The sequence below is a fragment of the Gossypium hirsutum genome, chromosome A10 (genome assembly GCF_007990345.1).
Source record: "Gossypium hirsutum isolate 1008001.06 chromosome A10, Gossypium_hirsutum_v2.1, whole genome shotgun sequence".
Taxonomy (NCBI): Eukaryota; Viridiplantae; Streptophyta; class Magnoliopsida; order Malvales; family Malvaceae; genus Gossypium; species Gossypium hirsutum.
In genome coordinates, this window is record NC_053433.1 from 96,538,351 (window position 1) to 96,559,862 (window position 21,512).

At 33.6% G+C, this 21,512-nt stretch overlaps 1 protein-coding gene across 23 annotated transcripts; it reads left to right on the plus strand.

The window, feature by feature from the left end:
• The first annotated feature begins 13,821 nt into the window (after positions 1-13,821).
• On the plus strand, positions 13,822-17,901 carry LOC107896690 (uncharacterized). Of its 23 annotated transcripts, none has more exons than XR_005903500.1 (6): positions 13,853-14,263; positions 14,454-14,511; positions 14,618-14,735; positions 15,069-15,113; positions 15,552-15,594; positions 17,256-17,901. XR_005903500.1 is itself a non-coding variant. In XM_041079080.1 (4 exons), exons 1-4 carry the CDS (start codon positions 14,256-14,258, stop codon positions 17,560-17,562), a joined length of 345 nt encoding a protein of 114 aa, XP_040935014.1. In that variant the 5' UTR covers positions 13,888-14,255; the 3' UTR covers positions 17,563-17,901. The 23 variants fall into 23 exon arrangements, 3 of the variants coding, with proteins under 3 accessions (XP_040935014.1, XP_016677405.1, XP_016677406.1); XR_001683845.2 differs by having other exon boundaries at positions 13,879-14,263; positions 14,411-14,511; positions 15,552-15,602; XR_001683837.2 differs by having other exon boundaries at positions 13,881-14,263; positions 14,411-14,511; positions 14,618-14,685.
• Positions 17,902-21,512: the final 3,611 nt, after the last annotated feature.

Consider the following 21,512-nt stretch of genomic DNA (forward strand, 5'->3'; position numbering starts at 1 on the left):
AAGCATATACTTACCCGCTTTGGCACACCAAAGGCATTGATTAGTGATTAGGGTACACACTTTCACTGCAACCAAGTGGCAGCCGCATTGAAGAGATATAGAGTTAATTACTAGAATGGTTACTACTTATCATTCACAAACTAATGGACTAGTCAAAGTATCAAATCAACAAATTAAAAACATTTTAGAGAAGATTATGAACCCTTCAAGGAAAGATTGGTCTTCCAGATTTGATGACGCTTTATGGGCATTGCAGACAACATACAAAAATCCATTAGGGATGTCACCGTATCAATTGGTTTTTGGAAAATCATGTCACTTGCCAGTTGAACTAGAACACAAAGCAATGTGGGCAATTAAGCAAGTGAACATGGACTATGAAACTGCTGAAAAGAAAAGACACCTGGATATCACCAAACTAGAGGAGAGCAGGCAAAATTCCTATGAAAACACTACAATTTACAAGGAAAAGACCAAACAATGGTATGATAGAATTATTTTTACAGCGACAATTTACTACGGGTCAACAAGTTTTTTTATTCAATTTTAAACTGAAGTTGCACCCGGGTAAATTGTGCTCTCGTTGGTCTGGACCTTTTGAAGTTGTCAAAATATTTCTTCATGGTGCAGTTACAATCAGATATTTAAATGAGGGACACCAATTCAAATTTAATGGCCAGTGATTGAAACATTATTTTGGGAATATTGATTACAAGCAGGCAGAGACTAGTCGAAAAATCTTAATTCTTATGAAATTTATTCTATAATTTTATTTTTATTTTATTTTTGTTTCTGTTCAAGTTTATTTTATTCTTTTTTTATTTATTTATATTTTCAGAATAATTAGGTACCATTGTCGACGCACTTGGGCTTTATTGTCAATGCAGTTTGTACTATTGTATTGTCACTTCTAAGCTAGCAAGAATGAAGGTAGATCAGAAATTTCAGATCCCACTGTTTGATCAAGAGTCACTTAGCCGTCTGATCTATTTGAGCAGGCGCAATTATCATTGGACTTAATTATTCCCACCAGCTTTATTTCCCTTCAGAAAAATCATGCCTTTCCATCTTCTTCTTTCACTCACTATAAACCCCTCTTCACTGTGTCGACTGTAAAACAACAAAACAGTCATTTTTATTCACTTTCTCTTCCCCGAGTTCATCTTTTTCATCTTTAAACCATCTTTACTCCACAGAACAAACAAAATATGGCAAGAATGAGAGGATCAGTCAAGAAAGCCACCAAGCCTGTTGAAGAACACTCATCCTCTGCAACTGCAGTTCGTGAGTCAAAATCCTCTATGCTAATAGGCAAAAAGGAACCGATGATCTTTAAAACAAAAAAGGCCAAAGACTGATTTTAAAACAACATTTTAAAGTGAAAACTCAATCCAGAACAAGGCATTTTCCTTTTGCAACAACAAGACTTGGACAAACAAGTCTCCAGAACCATCTCTAAGTTCAAGTGAGAGACTTTTTGCACATATTCTAGAAGCTATTCTCCTTTATTGGTACTGAGTTCTACGCTAACCTTTATTACCATGAGTTGGAGTTTATCTTTGTTCGAGAAGGTTTAATCCCCTGGGATCCTACAAAAATTAATGAGCTATACAACACTAAAGCGGATGTTAATAAACACTCCAAGTTTATTGAGGATATAACAGACGATAAAAGGGACATGTTGATGAAAAATTTATATGTCGAAGGAGTATTGTGGACGGGTTCATATCAAAAGAATTATACGATACACCACCACTTCTTGGCATTGCAAAGCAAGATTTGGTTTCATTTTGTCAACTACAAGCTACTGCCCTCTACTCACAGCACCACAGTCAACCTCCATAGAATGTGCCTAATACATTCAATTCTCAAGGGCAGAAAGATTGATGTCGGTGCAATACTCCACTAGGAAATTGCTGACTGTGTCGCAAGGCAAACTGGAATTTTGGTTTTCCCATCGTTGGTGATGCTACTGAGCCAGCAGAAAGGGATTGTACCCCGTGATGATGAAGAGCTCTTGGAAAATAAAGGCCCGATCAATGAAGCGTCTATTGAAAGAATGACTCGTGGTAAAAGTTCACCGAAAATGAAGGAGGCAGAGACCAGCAAGATAAAGAAGGGCAAAACCAAAGCAGAAAGTAAAGGAACAAACTTGACTACAGAAATATCATTGCTACGTAAAATGAAGGATATTGAGAAGTTGGCCAATACCATCAGCAATAAGTATATCAGGCTTGTCGCTACAAAAAAGGATATGGATAGTTTGTTCTACATTTATACCAGGGCCTATAACAATTCTATTGTAGCCACATTATGTCAATTAAGCCAGGCCCCGTTCCCAAAATTTTCAATGTTCCCACCGATCATCCGAGAGTATGAACCCTCCTCTAAGGAAGATAACCTAGTGGATCGAGATAGACCGGTAGAATCCCTTCCCATTATGCATGTCTCTAATGTTGAGAAGGAAGATAACTCAAGGGATGTTGAGGAGTGTATGTGAAGGATTAATAGCCTGATCGAGGGTGACACCATTGCTACTCAAGAGGCGTCCGCTGTTGAGGAAGAAGTTGATATGGAAGAGAAAGACGTCCGTGTTGAAGTTGTGAACGAGAAAGCTGAAGAAGAAAATACTGAGATTGAATATGCTGAGAAAGAATCTGTTGAGGACATTGTCAATACATCTGAGTTTATGGGTGCAACTACTGATAATTTGGAGCAAGATGGAGCTAGACCGGTGAAAGTTGCAGAGGTCAAGTGAGGAGCACCACAATTCATTGGTGATAGTGGTCTATATTGGACCATTCAAGGTGACCCCTCCTACACAAGAAGCAGCCGATGATGTTAGGGTAGCATTGAAAACTGAGGAGCAAAATTAGGACGGTGTAAAGCCCAAAGAAAAGAAGAGAAAAAGCTCTAAAGAAAAAAAGCGCAAGAAGAAGGAGAAAAGGAGGAGGAGGAAGAAATATCGTGTAGCCACATTGATGGTCGAGAAAAACTGAGTTAGTTTATTTTAAGTTTTAACTGTAGTATTCATGCATTGCATGTAGCTATAATTTTCATTTTGTTAGTAAACATTTTCGTTGCATTGTTATTGTCATCGCATTTTAATGTTAAGTGCATTGGGGACAATGCAAACTTTAAGTTTGAGGAAATGCATACGGGGTTTGGAAATACACCCACATTTTAATTTTTTTATTTATTAATGAAGCATGCAATGTTTATTTGTGGTTAATGGAAATGTGTTGAAAATTTTTGTTACATTCGATGTTTAATTCTTGAATCATGTGAACTAACAATGAATGAGTCAGATAAATTTGACTGAATGTTGTATCTTCAATTCTTTGATAAATGATTTAGGCTGCATTAGTAATGGATGACTAGTAGTATTCCTTGAATCTTGAATAAATATGCCTTCTACAGCTAATCATATGTATATAAATAGTTATGAATAAGAGACACTCCAAAGTGGGTGTATTGTGAAATGCTAAAAAGGGAACACTCCAATGCAAGCATTAGAAAAATGAATATGGCCAAAGGCTGTCACTGCACAAGTGTGTGTTGGTGCAATTACGTACTCCATGAGGGTTTGTTGTACTCCATCATTACTTCTTAGGATCAAGGGTACAGTAATTCAACGATATCCCTTATTCACATACAAAAAATATATATATATTGTACAATAAATATTGTATTAGTAGATAGAATTTAGGATTTGAATCATGATGCTGGTTTTGATTAAGATGCAATCTTATTCTTTCATACTTATGTATTGTCGATGCAATATTCTGTCATCTGAGTATGAATCATTCATTGGGATTTTAGGTGATTCAAGTTGCTAGAATGTTCATTTACCTTAGTGAACTCGTGTGTAGCCTTACCAATTTCTGTTTTATTTAAGGACAAGTAAAAACTCAAGTTTGAGGGTGTGATAGTACTAGAAAGAACATATGTTTTCTTCCTACTTATTGGTTGATTTATTCCCATTTAGTTATCTTTAGCACATATTTTAACATTTTCAGTTTAGTAATTTACATTTTATAACTTAATGGATCTTAGCTTATTTATCCTTAATTTTGTCATGTTTTGGTACTGATATTGTTGCATGAGTATTTTTATATTGTGCCTAGAATTGTCACCACAGCTGACAGCTGTTCGAAAAATAACAAAAATGCATGAGCTGTCTAGTCTGGTGCAAATAACTTGTACGTACAGAGGCAGTATGATTCTGATGAAAGGACACTTGGGCTATTTAGGAAAAATATATATATTCACATAAAAAAGAAAAGAGGGAGAGCTTTTCGGATTATCTTCTTCAACCTATCCCTTGAAGCTTTTGGCTATGGTGGATTAAGTCTCATTCGGGTAAACCAACGTGAAGGTGATGCAGACTCGCTTCTGACGAGGAGCCCTGAGTGCAACACAAGAAGGAATTGAGAGGTTCAAGTCAAATTGTCTATGAATAGTATTCTCCACTTGTTTCTTTTATTTTTCTTTTCTAAATGCTGGTGATTATTTCCTATTTCGTGTTAGTACAGAAGTACAGATGATTTCTGGGTTAAATATTATTTTATTCAATCTTGCTTCTACTATTTAATCTTTGGATTCGAATGTTTTTAGCACGGAAGTGCTATTGCGATCACTGACACTGGAAAGTGCAGCAATAGTTTAAGCTAACAAGCATGAAAACAGAAGTTGCTTGATGATTAGAGGAATTTAATCTACTTGTTCTTAATAGTGTTCCATAGCCATCATTGGAAGGTGTAGCTAATGTGCATGTTAAGTCTTTGATTAAATATAGAAGTTAAGCTTGGTATGATATTCATTGCAATTTCTTACATTGACAATCACCTAACTTTTTATACCTTGTGAGCACTTAGCATTTTGTTGAATATTCATGTTGAGGATCCCAGTTTATCATTATCATCTTCTATCTTATTGTTTTCAAGTTATTACTTCAACAACTACTCTCACAATTTATCTTGTTTTTATCCATTTATTGCACTGACATTGATAGACAAAAGACAACCATCCTCGTGGGATCGATATCTGACAGACTCATATCTGTCTACTATACTTGCATCGACAGTGTACGCTTGCACATTATTGCTGTGACATTAATCAGCCGACCACATGTCCACATTGTGTAGGTTTTTCAGGCCTTGTAGTGGCGGCGAAATTCATTGCCTCCACCTAAACTGCCACAGCACGTAGTTCAATTTATGCATTTCCACTGTTGCATACACTACCAGTGACACCTTGGCATCCCACATCTACTGAATTTTCAACACTTCTAGTGGGATGCAAGATATTACATTGGTGTCAGCGTATAACATCCATTCAAATTGAAAAGCAAAATTGTAAATATTGTTATGTATGAATTTTTTTACGAAATATTACGTAATTAATATAGGTTCCAAAGAATGTGTAACTAACCTCGGCTTTTGAGAATTGATCTAACAATAACCTAATATCTTCTAACTCCACAGGCAGTCCCATGTAGCTCGGCCCATGATTCGACCTATGCAAGTGATATGTTAGTCGAAACATATAATAAAAAAGTTATTGTATAGACTACATATTTGTTAATAAATGATGTTTACCTCGTTACAAAAAGAACATAAATGAGTCGGTCACTTTGGGACGTAGAAAAGGTAGTCGACACCAAGCCTACGACTGCAGCAAGAGCAGATAACCACCAATCGATGTGCACTCAGTATCGTGGCCCAACACATCTCCCGGTATAACGTGGATAATACGATAGATCCCTAACTTAGTTTCTCGTACTCATTAAAGTCCACTAGATATAATAACCGCCTTATGTGCATTAAATTACATGTACTCATATCTATCTTCAAAGAACTTATTGAAATTATCCTTCAACTAGTTCATCAATATCTGACCACCTTTGAACTTGTTCGAGACTTTCCCCAACAGTGATTGGCAGAGGCCCACTTTGCCTGGTACAATCACTAATCCCGTGATGATTGGCCCATCCACTGACGTCTTATAGTGATACATCTTCGAGTGTGATTGTACACTCGCTGCATGGAAGGTGGAAATTGTGTCTTTCGGGCCTCCATCTTTCCACTAACGTGCTAATTAGTGCCAAATCGAGTTTACAGCCCCCAAACATGCGATACACATGTAAGAATCCAGTCGCTTGCAAGTGGCCACGAATTTCAAGAATTGCAAACTTTTCCATATTATGAATGAAGCCCTTCAAAACACGAGCATCAACCTATTTACAAAATAAAAATAATTTAAAATTAAAAAAATAAATTTAACACTAATGAAATTAATAATATTTAAATTTTAGGCTTATCATTGCTAATTGGGCGATAGAAATATGTTTGTCGTTGAAGCGAATTAGAGAGTCGATCATTCATAAGAAATCGATTTAAATGAATAAAAACGAGATAATTAAAAAAATTAAATTAAAATATCAAAAACTTTAAAATGAGATAGTTGAGAGACTTGGGAGAGTTTGAGAGACTTGAGAGATAGATGTGAATGAAAAAAATAAAATTTTGAGGGTATTTATAGAGTAAAAAAATTAATCATTGAAAGTATTTATTTATTTTTTTACTATTGGTGTGACAATGTTAAAAAAGTTGTTACTTTTTTTTATCGTTGTTGAAATGTGCACTTTCCATTTAAATCCACCTATTTCTCTAATTAATTTAAAATCAACTTAAAAGCGTAATTAATTAAAAAAGTAAGGCCTGCCAGATATTAAAGTTTATTTTATTGTATTTTTATTTTTAATTCATAGAAAGATCAACCGGCTGCATGCCTCTGCCACAAAAAATAATATATTTTCTTTAAAGGACAAAATATATGGGTGATGTCAGAGATGATGTAAATTACTTTCAATCAAATAATGAAGGGTCCACTGTTATATTCCTCAATCTTGATGAATCTTGGAGTAAAATATTTCTGAATTTTTTTAATTTCTTTCAATATTTGAATATTTTGAATTAGTTTTAAATGTATATATATTTTATGAATTTAATTTTTATTATTTTAAGTTAAAATTAATTGATCATTACTGTTTAAAAAAGTTAAATTATTTTTTTAATCAAAATATTTACTAAAATATTAATTTTTTTATTATGTTGACATGATAATTTGTATAGCTATTTATGTCTATTTTAATTGACATAATATTATTTATTTAATATATCACGTTAATAAATAATTAAAAAATAAGAAATTATAAAAATTCAAAAAAATGGTATCATATACATTTGGATTGCTACGAGGGCTATTATGTTTAAAATTTTAATATATTATTGAATATTTATATTAAAAAAAATATTTTAACTCTTTTTAAAAAATTGACGACAAAATTTATCTATTTTTAAGGGGGAAATTAAAAAAACATAAAAACCTTGATAAAAGAAATTTAAACTTTAGCTGGAAACTCTGAAAGTTTAATTATTCTTAGAAACAGGATTTTGATGAATATGGTAAAAAAAATCAAATTGGAATTTAAATGATTCTATCATCTATAACTAAGACAGTTAAAAATTTAAAAATATACAATAAAAATATCTAGTAAAATTAAAAATAACAGGGAAATTTTTATAAAAACTGAAAAAGAATAAATAAAAATAAAAAAATTACAAAAAGCCAATGATTAAAAAAACTAAATTATAATGATAAAATTCTAATAACTTGTTAAAAATTTAAGAAATATAAAAACAAACGTTTTGATATTAGAAAATGACAAAAATTATTATCCGGCGAGATATATTATTTTTAAACAACTCTAAAAATTGGAATTAGAATAGGACAATTTACTAAAAAAAGTCTTTTTATATCATTATTTATAGAAATAGCCCGACTTTTTGATTTTTTACTGAAAAGGGCCATTTTCTCCGAAAGTGCGTCCACGTCAGCGAGAAGTCAGGGGATGTGTCAGCAAAACGCTACCTTGGAGGAGCGTTTTGCCCCCAACGGTCACATGACCGTTTGAACTCCAACGGTCAAAAAAAAACTATAAAAGGCCCCTTCCCCATTTTATTTTTCACACAATAGTCCTCTCACAATTCTCTCTAAATTCTCTCCAAATTCTCTCAAATTTCTCTCAATTTTTGTCAAAGCTCTCTCTAATTTTTGCAAAAAAAGCTTTGTTTAATTTTTTTTGAATTAGTTTTATTTTTTAAATTACAAAAATATTTGATCGTGTTAGCAATGGCCGGAGAATTAATTCGTCTCGATACGAAACACATCTCCGTCAATCAAATGACAATGGTAAATGATAAATTTAATTAATTTTTGAATAGTATTTAATTTTTTTCATTTATGCAATTTTAATTAATATTTATTTTATAATTTTTTATAACAGTCTATAGATCGGGTGTTGCAATGCTATATCCATAATATGTTTGGTCCTCCATCGCCGTTGATAGAGAATTACCTGTGGAAAACGGGTTTTTGGCACGTGGCCACGATAGGTCGAGGGTGCAAGTTGGACCCGAAACTAATCAGCGCATTAATAGAGAGGTGGAGACCCGAGATGCACACTTTCTATATTCCATGCGGAGAGTGTACTATCACTCTGGAAGGCGTGCAATTGCAATTGGGATTGCCGGTCGATGGGTACGCAGTCACCGGGTCCGCTTAATCTGCTGATTGGGGGGCGTATACTACGAGCTTTTGAGTGTTATTTCGAACAATATTAACGGAGGTCGGATCGAGATGGGCTGGTTACGAGACATATTTCTAGAGCTAGATAATGAGTCGATTGAATTAAAAAGAATACGATATGCTCGGGCATACATTTTTGAGATGATTGGAGGTTATCTGATGCCGGACTTGTCACGAAATCGCATACATTTGAGATGGCTGCTGAAACTCGTTGATTTTAGAGTAGCAGGTGAATTAAGTTGGGGTTTGCCGTGTTAGCAACATTGTACCGAGAGATGTGCAGGGCAACGCGACCGAATAAAGCCAAAATCAGAGGATGCCTATTACTACTACAATCATGGGCATGATTTCGCTTTCCATTTTTATGTCCTCGAGTGAACCACCCATATACATTCCCACTAATAACGAGGTAAATTTTATATTAGATTTTATAATTATTACATAGATTTAAAATATAATTGTATGCTAAAAAATTATTTAATTAGGTGGAACCATTCGGCGAGTTATGTTGGAATACCCACATCTCTTGAAGATATACGGCTTCTATTAGACCAACGATCGGAAGCACAAGTAAGTATTAAATAAAATATATATACATAATAAAATAGTCGTTTCGTATTTAGTATTTAGTATTTAGTATTTAGTATTTAGTATTTAGTATTTAGTATTAAGTATTTAGTATTACCTATATAACTAATATTTTTATCATGTTCATATAGTTTCAATGGACACCAAACGAGGATTCGACAATTCGGGCAGTAATTCCTGATGAAATTTTTCAAAATTCAAACATTTGGCATGTGAAGGTCCCATTGGTCAACTATGCTATCGTGGAGATGCAGCAGTCAGATAGGGTATTGTGGCAATTTGGATTCCGACATCCGATTCCCGTAAAACCTGAGGTGCTCGATGATGAGTACAAATGCGACTTACGGCTATTGAATACGGATTGGCTGAGACACTAGTTAGAATATATCGAAATGTAGGAAAATCGGTATGACTATATACCTACTCGGGAACAGATCATCGCTCCTAAGCTAGTATGCGTGCCGGAATACATGTCATGGTTTAGGATTCATGGCAAGCCATATTTACTGTCGAAAGAAGAGAGGCGACGACAAATTCGTGTGTAAAGAGAATGACGAGACCCTTTAAATCCAGAAAGAATAGATGACGATAAAGGCCCACCAGCAACGCCCACACAACCACCGGGCCCATCAACAGTGCCCGCACAACCACTTGGCCGAATACTTCAACCAACGACACCCATATCACAATCGTTTCAGATTATGCCAGGTGCGTATCCTAGCCCTTATATGTATCCTAACCCTTTTATGTTTCCTTTTCCTAGTCCTATGTCAGGTTGGAATGCATGGCCCGGTTCCTCTCCGTTCCCAATTCCTCTGAGTCAACCGCCGATCAATAGGCCACCGTCGCATGAGGGATCGCACGAGGCGCTATCGGGGAGCTCTTCTTTTTACCATTCCCCATCGCCTTATGGGATTCAAACACCTCTACTATGGGTGATGCAAACACCTCCGCATTCATTATTCTATCAAGGTGGGTCATCCTCCCAACACCTACAACCAGATCCTCTGTCGGAGGAACCACAATCCCCACCGGAGCAACCACAACCCTCGCCGAAAGCTGAACCAAGGAGGAATCCGACGCGTAACCGTCGACGACCCCCATGTGGCATTGATTTCAACCGGCACCAACATTGATTTTTTAATATATTTGTAGAAACTTTTTTTTATATAGTTTCATATAATAAAATAAAGTTGTTTTTAATATTTTAACTGTACTTTACTTTTTTTAATTTTATTAAAATAAATGTTCTTTTAAATTAGACAATATTTTTTATTATTTTTATATAGTTTTAATTAATAAAATAAAAGTTGTTTTTAATATTTTAATTGTACTTTACTTTTTTTAATTTTATTAAAATAAATGTTATTTTAAATTAGCCAATATTTTTATTATTTTTATATTTATTTTTTATATAGTTTTAATTAATAAAATAAAAGTTGTTTTTAATATTTTAATTGTACTTTACTTTTTTTAATTTTAATACAACAAATGTTATTTTAAATTAGCCAATATTTTTTATTAAAATAAATGTTATTTTGAATTTGGCAGTATTTTTAATATTTTTTATATTTTTAATAAAATATAAATAATGCAACATAATTTTATTACAACAACTATCAGCTATTCCGATTTGGACATGATCGAGTTATATGGCCTGGGTTCCTACACCATTCGCACAACCTCTATTGGTTCGTTGTTTCTCGGATATCCATATTGTTACGTATTCTAGTTGAGTAAGGTCAACCCTTTGATTTGCGATGCAATTCTCTATCCGGTAACAGCTTAAACGGAGCAAGCGATACAGAAGGCCACTTACGTACATCTAGGATCGGTGGAAATACGTGTCTCCACACGTTGTACATGTATTCTATTTTGTACAATTGGTCAACATATGTCATGGGATCCAGACGGAGATTCTGACAAGCTACAATTATATGAGCGCATGGATAACGTAGTGCGTCAAACAACCCACAGTCGCATGTCCTATTTCTCAAGTGTACATGATATTGCCCGCCAATAATACCTTAGTTCAGTCTGTCAAACTCCGTCACACAAAATCATAGGTTGTCGCGATCGTGACACACTATGTGCATGGTGTTGGCTCATGCCTTCGCCTTGTTAATCTCTCGCAATACCTCCGCGCACCATACATGGCCTCCCTACATTTGGCCTTTATAACTCGCTGCTCACTTTGGAAATAGTGTCGCTAAATGAAAATATGTCTCTCGCACAACGGCTGTTATTGGAAAATGACGCGTTCCTTTTAGAACAGAATTTATGCATTCAGCCAGGTTTGAGGTCATATGACCATATTGTAGGTCGTCATCGTATGCTTATGTCTACTGTTCGAAAGGTATGTTACAAAGGTAGTCTGCGTCTTCTTAGTTAACTGAACGTAAAACCGCTAACATATCATGCCAATATAAGTTGATAACAAAAATTACATACCACTCTTCCATTCAAAATAAATTGAATATTACAAATGAAATTATATTAATAGAGATTAAATACCCATGTTGGTCACTTGTTGTCGTTTAGTTGTAGATCGATATTGCCCATAGTAGTTGGACGCAACGTGCCTTAAGTAATACTGATGGTGTGTGCGATGCCACTGGCTTCCTTGTCGCTCAATTGCGGCTAGTATTCCAGTACCCCGATCCGATATAACGCATATATCAGGTTGGGGGCAAACATGCCTCCTTAACCTAGAAAGAAAGAAATCCCAGTCATCAGCTGACTCCCCCGGTGTTATTGTAAATGCAATTGGAATGATTCTCCCACTGCCATCCTGTGCCACATCTAACAATAGCCGATGGGTATATCTACCATCACTACAGCAAAATAGGTTTTTAACGGCATTTTTAGCGGCGCTAGGACCAAAAACGCCACTATAGATTGAGCATTAGCAAAAAACACCGCTATAGATCGAGCATTAGCGACGCTTTCTAAAAAACGCAGTAAAAAATTAAGCACAACGCTAGTGTGAGCTTTAGTGACATTAGCGGCGCTTTTTGAAAAACGCCACTATAGATCGAGCATCAGCGGCGTTTTTTCAAACGCCGCTATAGGTTGACTATTAGCGGCGCTTTCTAAAAAACGCCGCAAAAAAATTAAGCACAACGCCGTCGTTTTATGTGACCTTTAGTGGCATTAGTAGTCCTTTTTGAAAAACGCGCTATAGATCAAGCATTAGCGGCACTTTCTGAAAAACGCCGCTATAGATCGAGCATTAGCGGCGCTTTTTGAAAAATGCCGTAAAAATTAATTTAGTTTATGACTTATGGTTTAGTGTTTAGAGTTTGGAGTTTAGGGTTTAGGGGTGAATATGGTGAACTACTTGTGTATCTTGGATTTTTTTATAATATAAATCTAAATAAGATAAATAATAAATTATTATTTTAAAAAAATATACATCAAAATGGGTTAAATCCCAAAAGCATACATGAACAATGTTTAGTGTGCAATGGGTTAAATCCCAAAAGCATAAATTATGAACAACACAAATTATTGATATAACATCATTTTATATTTATATATTGCATACATAAATATTTATATTTATTCAATATAAAAATATATTGATGTATTTATTTTTTAAAATGTGTATGATTAAATCAAAATTAAAGTTTCAACTATACATTTAAACCACAATTAGAATTTCACATCTATAATTACACATTAAACCGAAATTCATATATAATTCTGAGATGTATCTCTATCAAAATTTAGGTGTATACATATAATTAAATATTTAATTATGGTTTAAGGGTTGGGGTTAAGGGTTTATGGTTTATGTTTTATGGTTTAGAGTTTAAGGGATAAGGGTTATGATATAATATTTATTATTTTGGGGTTTAAAGTTTATGATTTAAGATTTAAGGTTTAATATCCATGGTTTAAGGGTTTAGGGTTTATGGTATAATGTTTATTATTTTAGGTTTAGAGTTTTTAATTTAAGGTTTATGGTTTAGAGTTTGTGGTTTTTTGTTTTATAGTTAGGGTCGTAGTATTGTTCATGGTTTTAGGGGTTGGCTATTAAGGTTTAAGGGTTAGTGTTTTTGATAAAATAACAAAAAATCAAATTATTTTAGGGTTTAGGTAAGCAATAAGGTTCTTTTTTAATTACTTTTATCCCTTGTAATATATATATTTAGGGTTTAAGGTGTAGGTTTATGGTTTGGGGTTTAAGGTTAAGGGTTTATTGTTAGAAAATTGAAGCAACATTTGGATTTTACTGAGAAAAATTTTGAAAGTAAAAACATAGAACATACATGTCAAAAGTGAAAAAAAATAAAATACTATTAATTAAAATAATTTTAAAGTTTTTTTGGATATATGATTGATTTTTTTTAATTTATATATTAATTAATTTCTTATATAATTGTAAAGAAGATAATATTTATTTTAATATATTAAAATTATCAATATAGTTTAAATTAAGTAAGAGATAATGATAAAGTTTATATATATTAAAACAAAATAAGGATTTTTAGCAGACCAAAACGGCGCTATTTTATGAAAAGAAAAATAATTTTTTGCCGCATTTTTTTTAAAACGCCGCAAAAGCTAAACAATAGCGGCGTTTGTCGAAAAAAAAATATTACAACAAATGACAGCGTTTTTTACCCTAAAATGCCTTAAGACTTTTTCCTAAAATCAATTCCCCCTTCCCCTCGAAATCCCAAAATTCGACATGAAATCTCTTCTTTTTTCCCTTCTTTCTTTTTCAGAAAATTGGTTCCCGCCCCCCTCCCCAAAGAAATCCTAAAATTTCACCTGAAATTAGTAGAAGCAATGATCAAAGAAGCAATGGAGTTTATGTTACCTTCTCTATTTCACTTCTCCAATAGAAAAAGAAAAAACCCTAGCGGCTACACTCTTCCCTCACTTTCTAAACTAACAGAAGAAAACAATCACGGAAATGGAGTTTTCTCAAGCCGAATTCGATCGCCTTTTAGTCGTGGAACACACTCGTAAAACCTCTGAAGTCAACTACGCTTAGGACCCTCTTGATGCTGAGGTTCCTTTTTTATTTCTTTTCCTTTCAATTTTTTTATAATTCGTTTCTTTGCTTGCAGTTACTTTCTTCTGTTAATCGATTTTAATAGCAATAAGGTTTTAATTATTTTATTCTTATTTTCTTCTTTGGTTTGAGTTTTTTTTAAAGAAATCATGCGGTGGTTCCTATTATCGGTTAAAAATGGTTGCAGAATTTAACTAAATGGGGAGGGGCTTTACTCGAATTAGCTAAATTTCAGACTGTTTCAGGTGCAAAGCAGATGATAAATAGTACTCTACCATGTTCTTGAGTTTACTCCTATTTTTAGTTTTTGCTAATGCAATGAATATTGATCATTTAGATGAATATTGGCAGGTATGACCAAGGTGCTTATTTGTTTTTACCATCATATGTCATGCGGACACATGGAGCAAAACAACAAGGTGAAACTGTTAAAAGAACTCCAAGGAAGCAATTAGAGTCTGTTTTTTAGGTTTGAAATCCTTGAGATTTATATTTATATCTCTATGTTCTGCACTTCCAAGTGTCGGCTTATTTTATTTAATTTAAAATGTAATTACATATTTTATTCATTTTTTATGAATATTTATTAAATATTATATTATTATTTTTATATAAGATTGCTGTTTTAATTATATAATTGCATAAATGTATAAGTTTGAGCTTAAAAATGAGAACAGTTCTAATAAATAACTGAAGCATTTCATTTTATTGTGAAACCTCTAGTTTTTCTTGATATGAGTTAACTATGGAATATTATTTTCATTTTCTCATATATATGTATTTGGTGATGCATTTATTGCAGACAATTGAGATTCTTTTTAGCAAAATGATATTCTTAGATATGGAGGTTAGTTCCTTTAATTCCCTCTTGCTCCTGAGCCTGTGCAGTTATGTTGTTCTGTTTTTTTTGTTCTATCCGGTTATTAGCAACAATGTTTTATTTCTCTTTTGTTGAAACAAATTCTGATTCTTGCTTTATGGTGGCATTATTAAAAATTTATCTTTCCATATCATAACTCAAAGAGAGCAGTTAATGTGCTTTGACATATGTGGCTTTGAGGGTCGTATAAGTGATTTTCCTACTGGCCTGACTTTGGCTTACAGGTGCATACTTTGGATTGAACCATTTTTTGTGTTTGAAATGTAGTCAACATGATTGATGATATAAGATATAGGAAGTTAATATTGCAATGCCTTGGTTAAGTACTATGAATGCTTTGCATCTGGCATGTATTGTGATGAGTGCAATTGTGTTAATTTTTATAACAATGTTAAATGCTTTCAGGCCAAAAATTAATAGCAGTTCACATGGTGCAAAAGATAACAAGGTACGCAGGTCAAACTCTTTTTTTTCTCTCTTCACATTATCAAGTACAAAGTTACTTTATAGATTTTACGGTATTGATTCAACAAAAAGCTGTATGTTCTTTTAGTTGGTTCTTTTATTATTGGGGATGCTATTCTTCATGAGGCTCAGTTAACACGTTTAGCAAGGTCATAACTTTGTTACCTTTAATCATTGATGGTCCAATAGTAATATACAGAATCATTTAAAATGATATCCTTCTGTTGAAATGTATGACCATGCATTTGATTTTATCACATATTTGATATCCTCTTCTCTAAATTCTGTCTGGTTACATTCTTGAAAAATGGGCTTGAGCTGAGCTTTTGTTTTTTAATAGCAAAACATAAAATTTAAAGTATAACATGAATGCCTTTTTTATTTGATAAATCTTGCTGCAATTGGCAAACTATTCAATTATTTTAATTTTATAAATTAATTTTATGCTTTATTTATTTTATCTAATCATTTAGTATTTCACTATTGACTATTTTTCATCTTTTTCTTATTTTCATTACTTTTAAAACATTATTTTTTATTTTTAATTATTTCTTTCAAAATAAAAACATTTAGTATAAATTAAATTAATATTAGTGGAATTTTTTTTGAAATTGTAAAAGTATATTTAATGAATTAAAAAAAAAGATAAAATCACATGTAAATGTTTATACGAGTCTATGTTATGAAACACGCTGAAAATTAACATAGTGATAAGTAAGGAGCAGAGGTTGGAATGGTTAAGGAAATGAAGAAGCAGCAGCTTGATGGCATGAAGCAGAATTTTAAAGGGTATATAGACACCAAATATTCTACTAATCCACTCACCTTTGGCATAAGAATCAATTCAAATGATACGAATTGTTAAATGTTAACTAATGATGTCCAAATGGATACGAATTTATGATGTTAGTAAGCTGAAAATTTAGGTGTTAAATGCTGCAATTTATGGCGTCTGAAAGTTGTGATTTATGATATTCGAATGATGTATTTTAAGTTGTTCGAATGTGTTAAAGAGTTGATTTAATATAATGCCTAATGGTTGTTTATTGTTGTTCAAAGCATGATGAAATAAACATGTTAGGCGTGGTTTAATACATGCCTTGCTGACTTGTAAGGTTGTCCAAAACAAGGCAAAATTTAGTTGTCTTTAAGATGTTCGAATGTGGTTGTTCAAATGGTTCTTCAAATTTTCCAAATGTGTCTTTAAGGTGCTCGAAAATGTCATATTAATGTTGTCCATATATGATTTTGAATGCTGGAAATTTGCAGCATTTAATTTGCTGCTTGAAGTTGATTAAACTATGCTGTAAATGCAAAACATTTATATGTTGTTCACATGCTAAATTAACCGTTAGTGAGCTTAAAATTGATCTATTCGAATGTGTTAAATTCATTGTTCAATGTGATGTTATTTATGCTAATGTATTGAGTATATTAAGCTGTGCAATTTGATGTTATATGTGGCGTTAATGTTGACTTGTTAATTGCATATTTTATTATTAATCTGACTTAGGGTTCTGAATTTAGAAGAACTTTATCTTAGATAAGTTATCTACTTTCATAATAACTGGAATCTGATTTTGTTATTTTGGTTGGTTCTTGCCTTTATATGTCATTCATTAACTTTTGTTTCTTTTTTCTCAGAATTGGTATGTCATTCATTTGCTGCCTTATGCTGGGCCTACAAGTTATTCAAGCACTTACTATAATCCTGGTGATTATCAGACAGCTGGAGGTTACCCAAGCAGTAGTTACATTCATTAGACTACCACATAGAATGGGAGCAATTATGCAAATTATACTACTTAGCAGTGTTCAAACTATACTCAAGATTCAAGTGGGACTTATGCCGCTGGCAATGCAGGTGCAAATTCTTTGCATTATCAGCAGCATTACAAGCAATGGGTTGATTATTACAATCAATCGGAAGTTAGTGGTGCCCCTGGAGTAGAAAATTTGTCTGTTGCCAGTACATCCACTCAATTGCCAAGCCCCCACAACTTTTGCTCCACCTTGGAGGCCAGAGTCCGGTTCATCTCAAACACCATTGTTGCAGGTTTGAGTTTTTGTTGGATGATGGTCTAAGATTAGTTGAATTCATGCATAGTGACGACTTGTTTGAGCTAACTGTTGATCTTAAAGTGTGCATTCTATCATTATTTTATTCTATTTGTATTTTGTTAGATTTTTGGTGTACTATGATAAGTGCGGTATTTGTTTGATTGTTATTGATCAATTTTTTGTTTGATGGGATATATATTTATATCATGGATATTATTCTTCTTCTCAATATTTTGATAATTAATTTTAATTTTTTATATTTTTCATTACCTTTATAATATATTATAATATATTTTTTTAAAATTTCATGACCTTCAGTGGCGTTTTTGGGAAAAGTGCTACTAAAGAACAACTTTTAGCGGCGTTGTGGAGAAAGCGCCACTAAAGACCATGTTCTTTAGCAGCGTTTGTGAGAGAAGTGCCACTAAAGGTCATGTTCTTTAGCGGTGTTTGTGGGAGAAGTGTTGCTAAAGGTCATGCTTTTTAGCGGCGTTTGTGGCAAAAGCGTCGCTAAAGGTCATGCTCTTTAGCGGTGTTTTTTTTTAAATAAGCGCCGCAAACTTTAGCAGCGTTATCTATAGCTACATTTTTTGCGGCTCTTGTAAAAACGCCACAAATAGTTTTAGAGGCGCTTAAAAGCGCCGCTAAAGGCTTAAAAAATGCCGCTAAAAGTCAATTTTGCTGCAGTGCATACATAAAGGTACTGTCAATTTGTACCAAAGGCTTGCAGTATATAAATGCGCCCTGATATTACTTAAAGCTCCAGAGCAGACGCTTGAACACTTGGCATCCACGGAGCAATCGATCATTGTAGTACGCAGGTGTCGTTTCAAGGTCTGTTATGCAACCTAGGACATATCTGTCCAGCACCTGACACCACTGCCACACTTCATTATATGAAGCGTCCCACCTATCATGCATCTTTTCCAACGCCTTCTGCTTAGCTATCCAAACCTTGCGGTAAGAGGGCGTGTACTTCAATTGGCTACAAATATTGGAAATTAAGACTGGCATTGAAGTCTTCAGATCCGCCTTCACCGTTGGTATTATTAAGCTAGCTAACATATCTGAATCCATCTTGGGATGATCTTGTGAAACACCTATCAACGAAGTATGTTAAATAATGCACCATTGTGTAATAACAGTATTATTCAAAAACCCTAAACACCTAGTGATACTTTACCGCCAACATATGTATGCGGACCTTTGTACTTTTTTATCTTCCACAAGCCTGTCTTTTTCCTCAATGAGGCCATGATTTTCCTTGAACATGTACCGTCTTGTACTGCACACTTGGCCTTAAACTTATCATATTTGGATTTAACCACGATGTAGATACCCTCGTTCATGATGCTATGTTGTTTCAATGCACCAAGAAACCTATTCTTATTAGAGAACTCCCTACCAACTTCCATTTCACTCGAATTTAATGACGAACTTGTACGGTTACACCTTTTGTGTGTAGATATGGAAACTCCAACGCATCATCTTGAGATAAATCGACATTATGCATGTGGGCTGAAAGGAAGTACGCCCTGAATCGCGGATCTTCTTATTCTTCATCTAAACCCCCTTCAACATCTTCAGGTATGGTTGGAATAGGCTTCAGTTTTGAAAATAATCCAACTTCTACACCATCTGGGTCGTGCTCTCGAGGTGGATCCACATCGGACTCATCATCCGACCCACCATCATCTGCAATGAACGAGGTACCCTCTCCGGTTGATGTCGTAGGGAGTACATCATCCCTTCTTCTAGATGTTTCATAACGTCCCCAATCTGATATGGATTGCCAACCATTAGAAGTTGATGCCATTCCCCAATATGTATTTCCAGTATCAAACATCGACCCACCGAGGTGCATGTCCCATCCACCAACGGAGTGTCGTGCAGGGGTTGTATATTCTATACTGCTACCAGACACGGACGCTTTAGTGTTTTGCCACCCACTAAAGGAGTTTCGGGCAGGGGTCGTGTATTGCTCTCGAACAACATTAGATGTTGAAGTCACAAATGCATCATTTGGCAATGAAAATTGTACATATAACTTAAGATAGAGTGATCCACTAGTAAGATGAGTCTGCACCATTGCCTCCAAGCTACAAGGACCTTCGATGTCGAATGAGTCATATCTCACGGGATCAACCGAAGTACAAAATTGATACTTAATAGACAAAACTTTCATCGGCGTTGTTCCGAAGATTTTACGCCTAATTTTTTTACAAAGTTCTGTCAAATCTATGTTCTGGATAAAAATCAGTCGCGCTACGTTCTCCGATAAAAAAACAACGCCGTTTTCGGTGTCACGGACCTCGCCATCATAGTAAATAACAACACTAATATGTTCACTCATCTTCAGTTTCTATTTTACTTTAGCATCAATTTCTCTTGTTGTAACTTATGCAACCTGAGAATGAAATTTGTCTCATTTATAGTCTAAGGCTTTTTCAAATACTACTGTAGCAAAAGAGCGTTTACGTAAGAGCTTTTTTCCGTAATTTTGCTGACAGTGTATCATTCTTGAAGTGTTTTTGACATTATTTGTTCAGAAACATCTTCTCAAATTTATTTTTTCAGATACCACTGTAGCAAAAGAGCATCCACGTAGGAGCTTTTTTCCGTAATTTTGCTGACAGTGCATCATTCTTGAAGCATTTTTGACACTTTTTGTTCAGAAACATCTTCTCAAAATCATTTTTTCAGATACTACTGTAGCAAAAGAGCATCCACGTGGTAGCTTTTTTCCGTAATTTTGCTGACCGTGCATCCTTGTTAAAGCATTTTTGATACTATTCATTCAGAAACATCTTCTCAAAATTATTTTTCAGATAGTACTGTAGCAAAAGAGCGTCCACGTGGAAGCTTTTTTCCGTAATTAATAGTTAATTTAATTAATAAACCCTAAAAACCCTAAACCCTAATTTAATTGATTTTTTTAATTTCATAGTTAATTTAATTAATTAACCCTTAATTTTAATTTAATTAATTTTCCCATAAAAACACTCAAACCTTAAACCCTAAAGACCTTAAACCATTAAACCCTAACCCTAAACTAATAAAAAACCCTAACCTTAAAAAAGGGGAAAAACGCTTCCCTAGGGGAGCGTTTTGTTGACACGTCCCCTGACTTCGCGCTGACGTGGACACACTTTCAAGAAAAGTGGCCCTTTCGGGTAAATAATCAAAAAGACAGACTATTTCGGTAAATAATGATATAAAAGGGCTTTTTTAGTAAATTACCCATTAGAATATGACAAAAATTATTATCTTCGACTGACAATCATTTCTACCCACCCCAGGCTTTAGTTGTCCCCCACATTAGCAATGCCACATTTTTTATTAGGCTTTATTAATAAATAGGTTAAAATGTGCCATAAATATATCTAACTTTCATAATTTAGTCTTTTATTTTTTATATTACAAAATTTATGTTTAATTATTGGCATTGTTAAAATTATTATGTCAAATTCAGGTTTATTACAATATCAATTTTTTAGTTATATATTTACCAAGTGAATATTTATTTTATTTCAAAATGTCATATCAATAAATTTAACAAAAAAAGGCAACAATTGGACCTTTATTTGAAATTTGAAAAATAAAGAGACTGAAAATAAAAGTACAAATACCAAATTTTAAATTTGTGAATAGTATAGGGACTTATTGCATATTTTAACCTAATAAAATAAGTGATAAAGCAATATTTAGTCTTTGAAGTTGATAATTTCCTCTAATTCAATCCTTGAACTTGTTGGGTTCATATTAATCTTGAAACTTGATAATTTTTTTCAATTCAATCCTTGAAATTGGATTGTATTAAGATATGATGATAAATCGCTA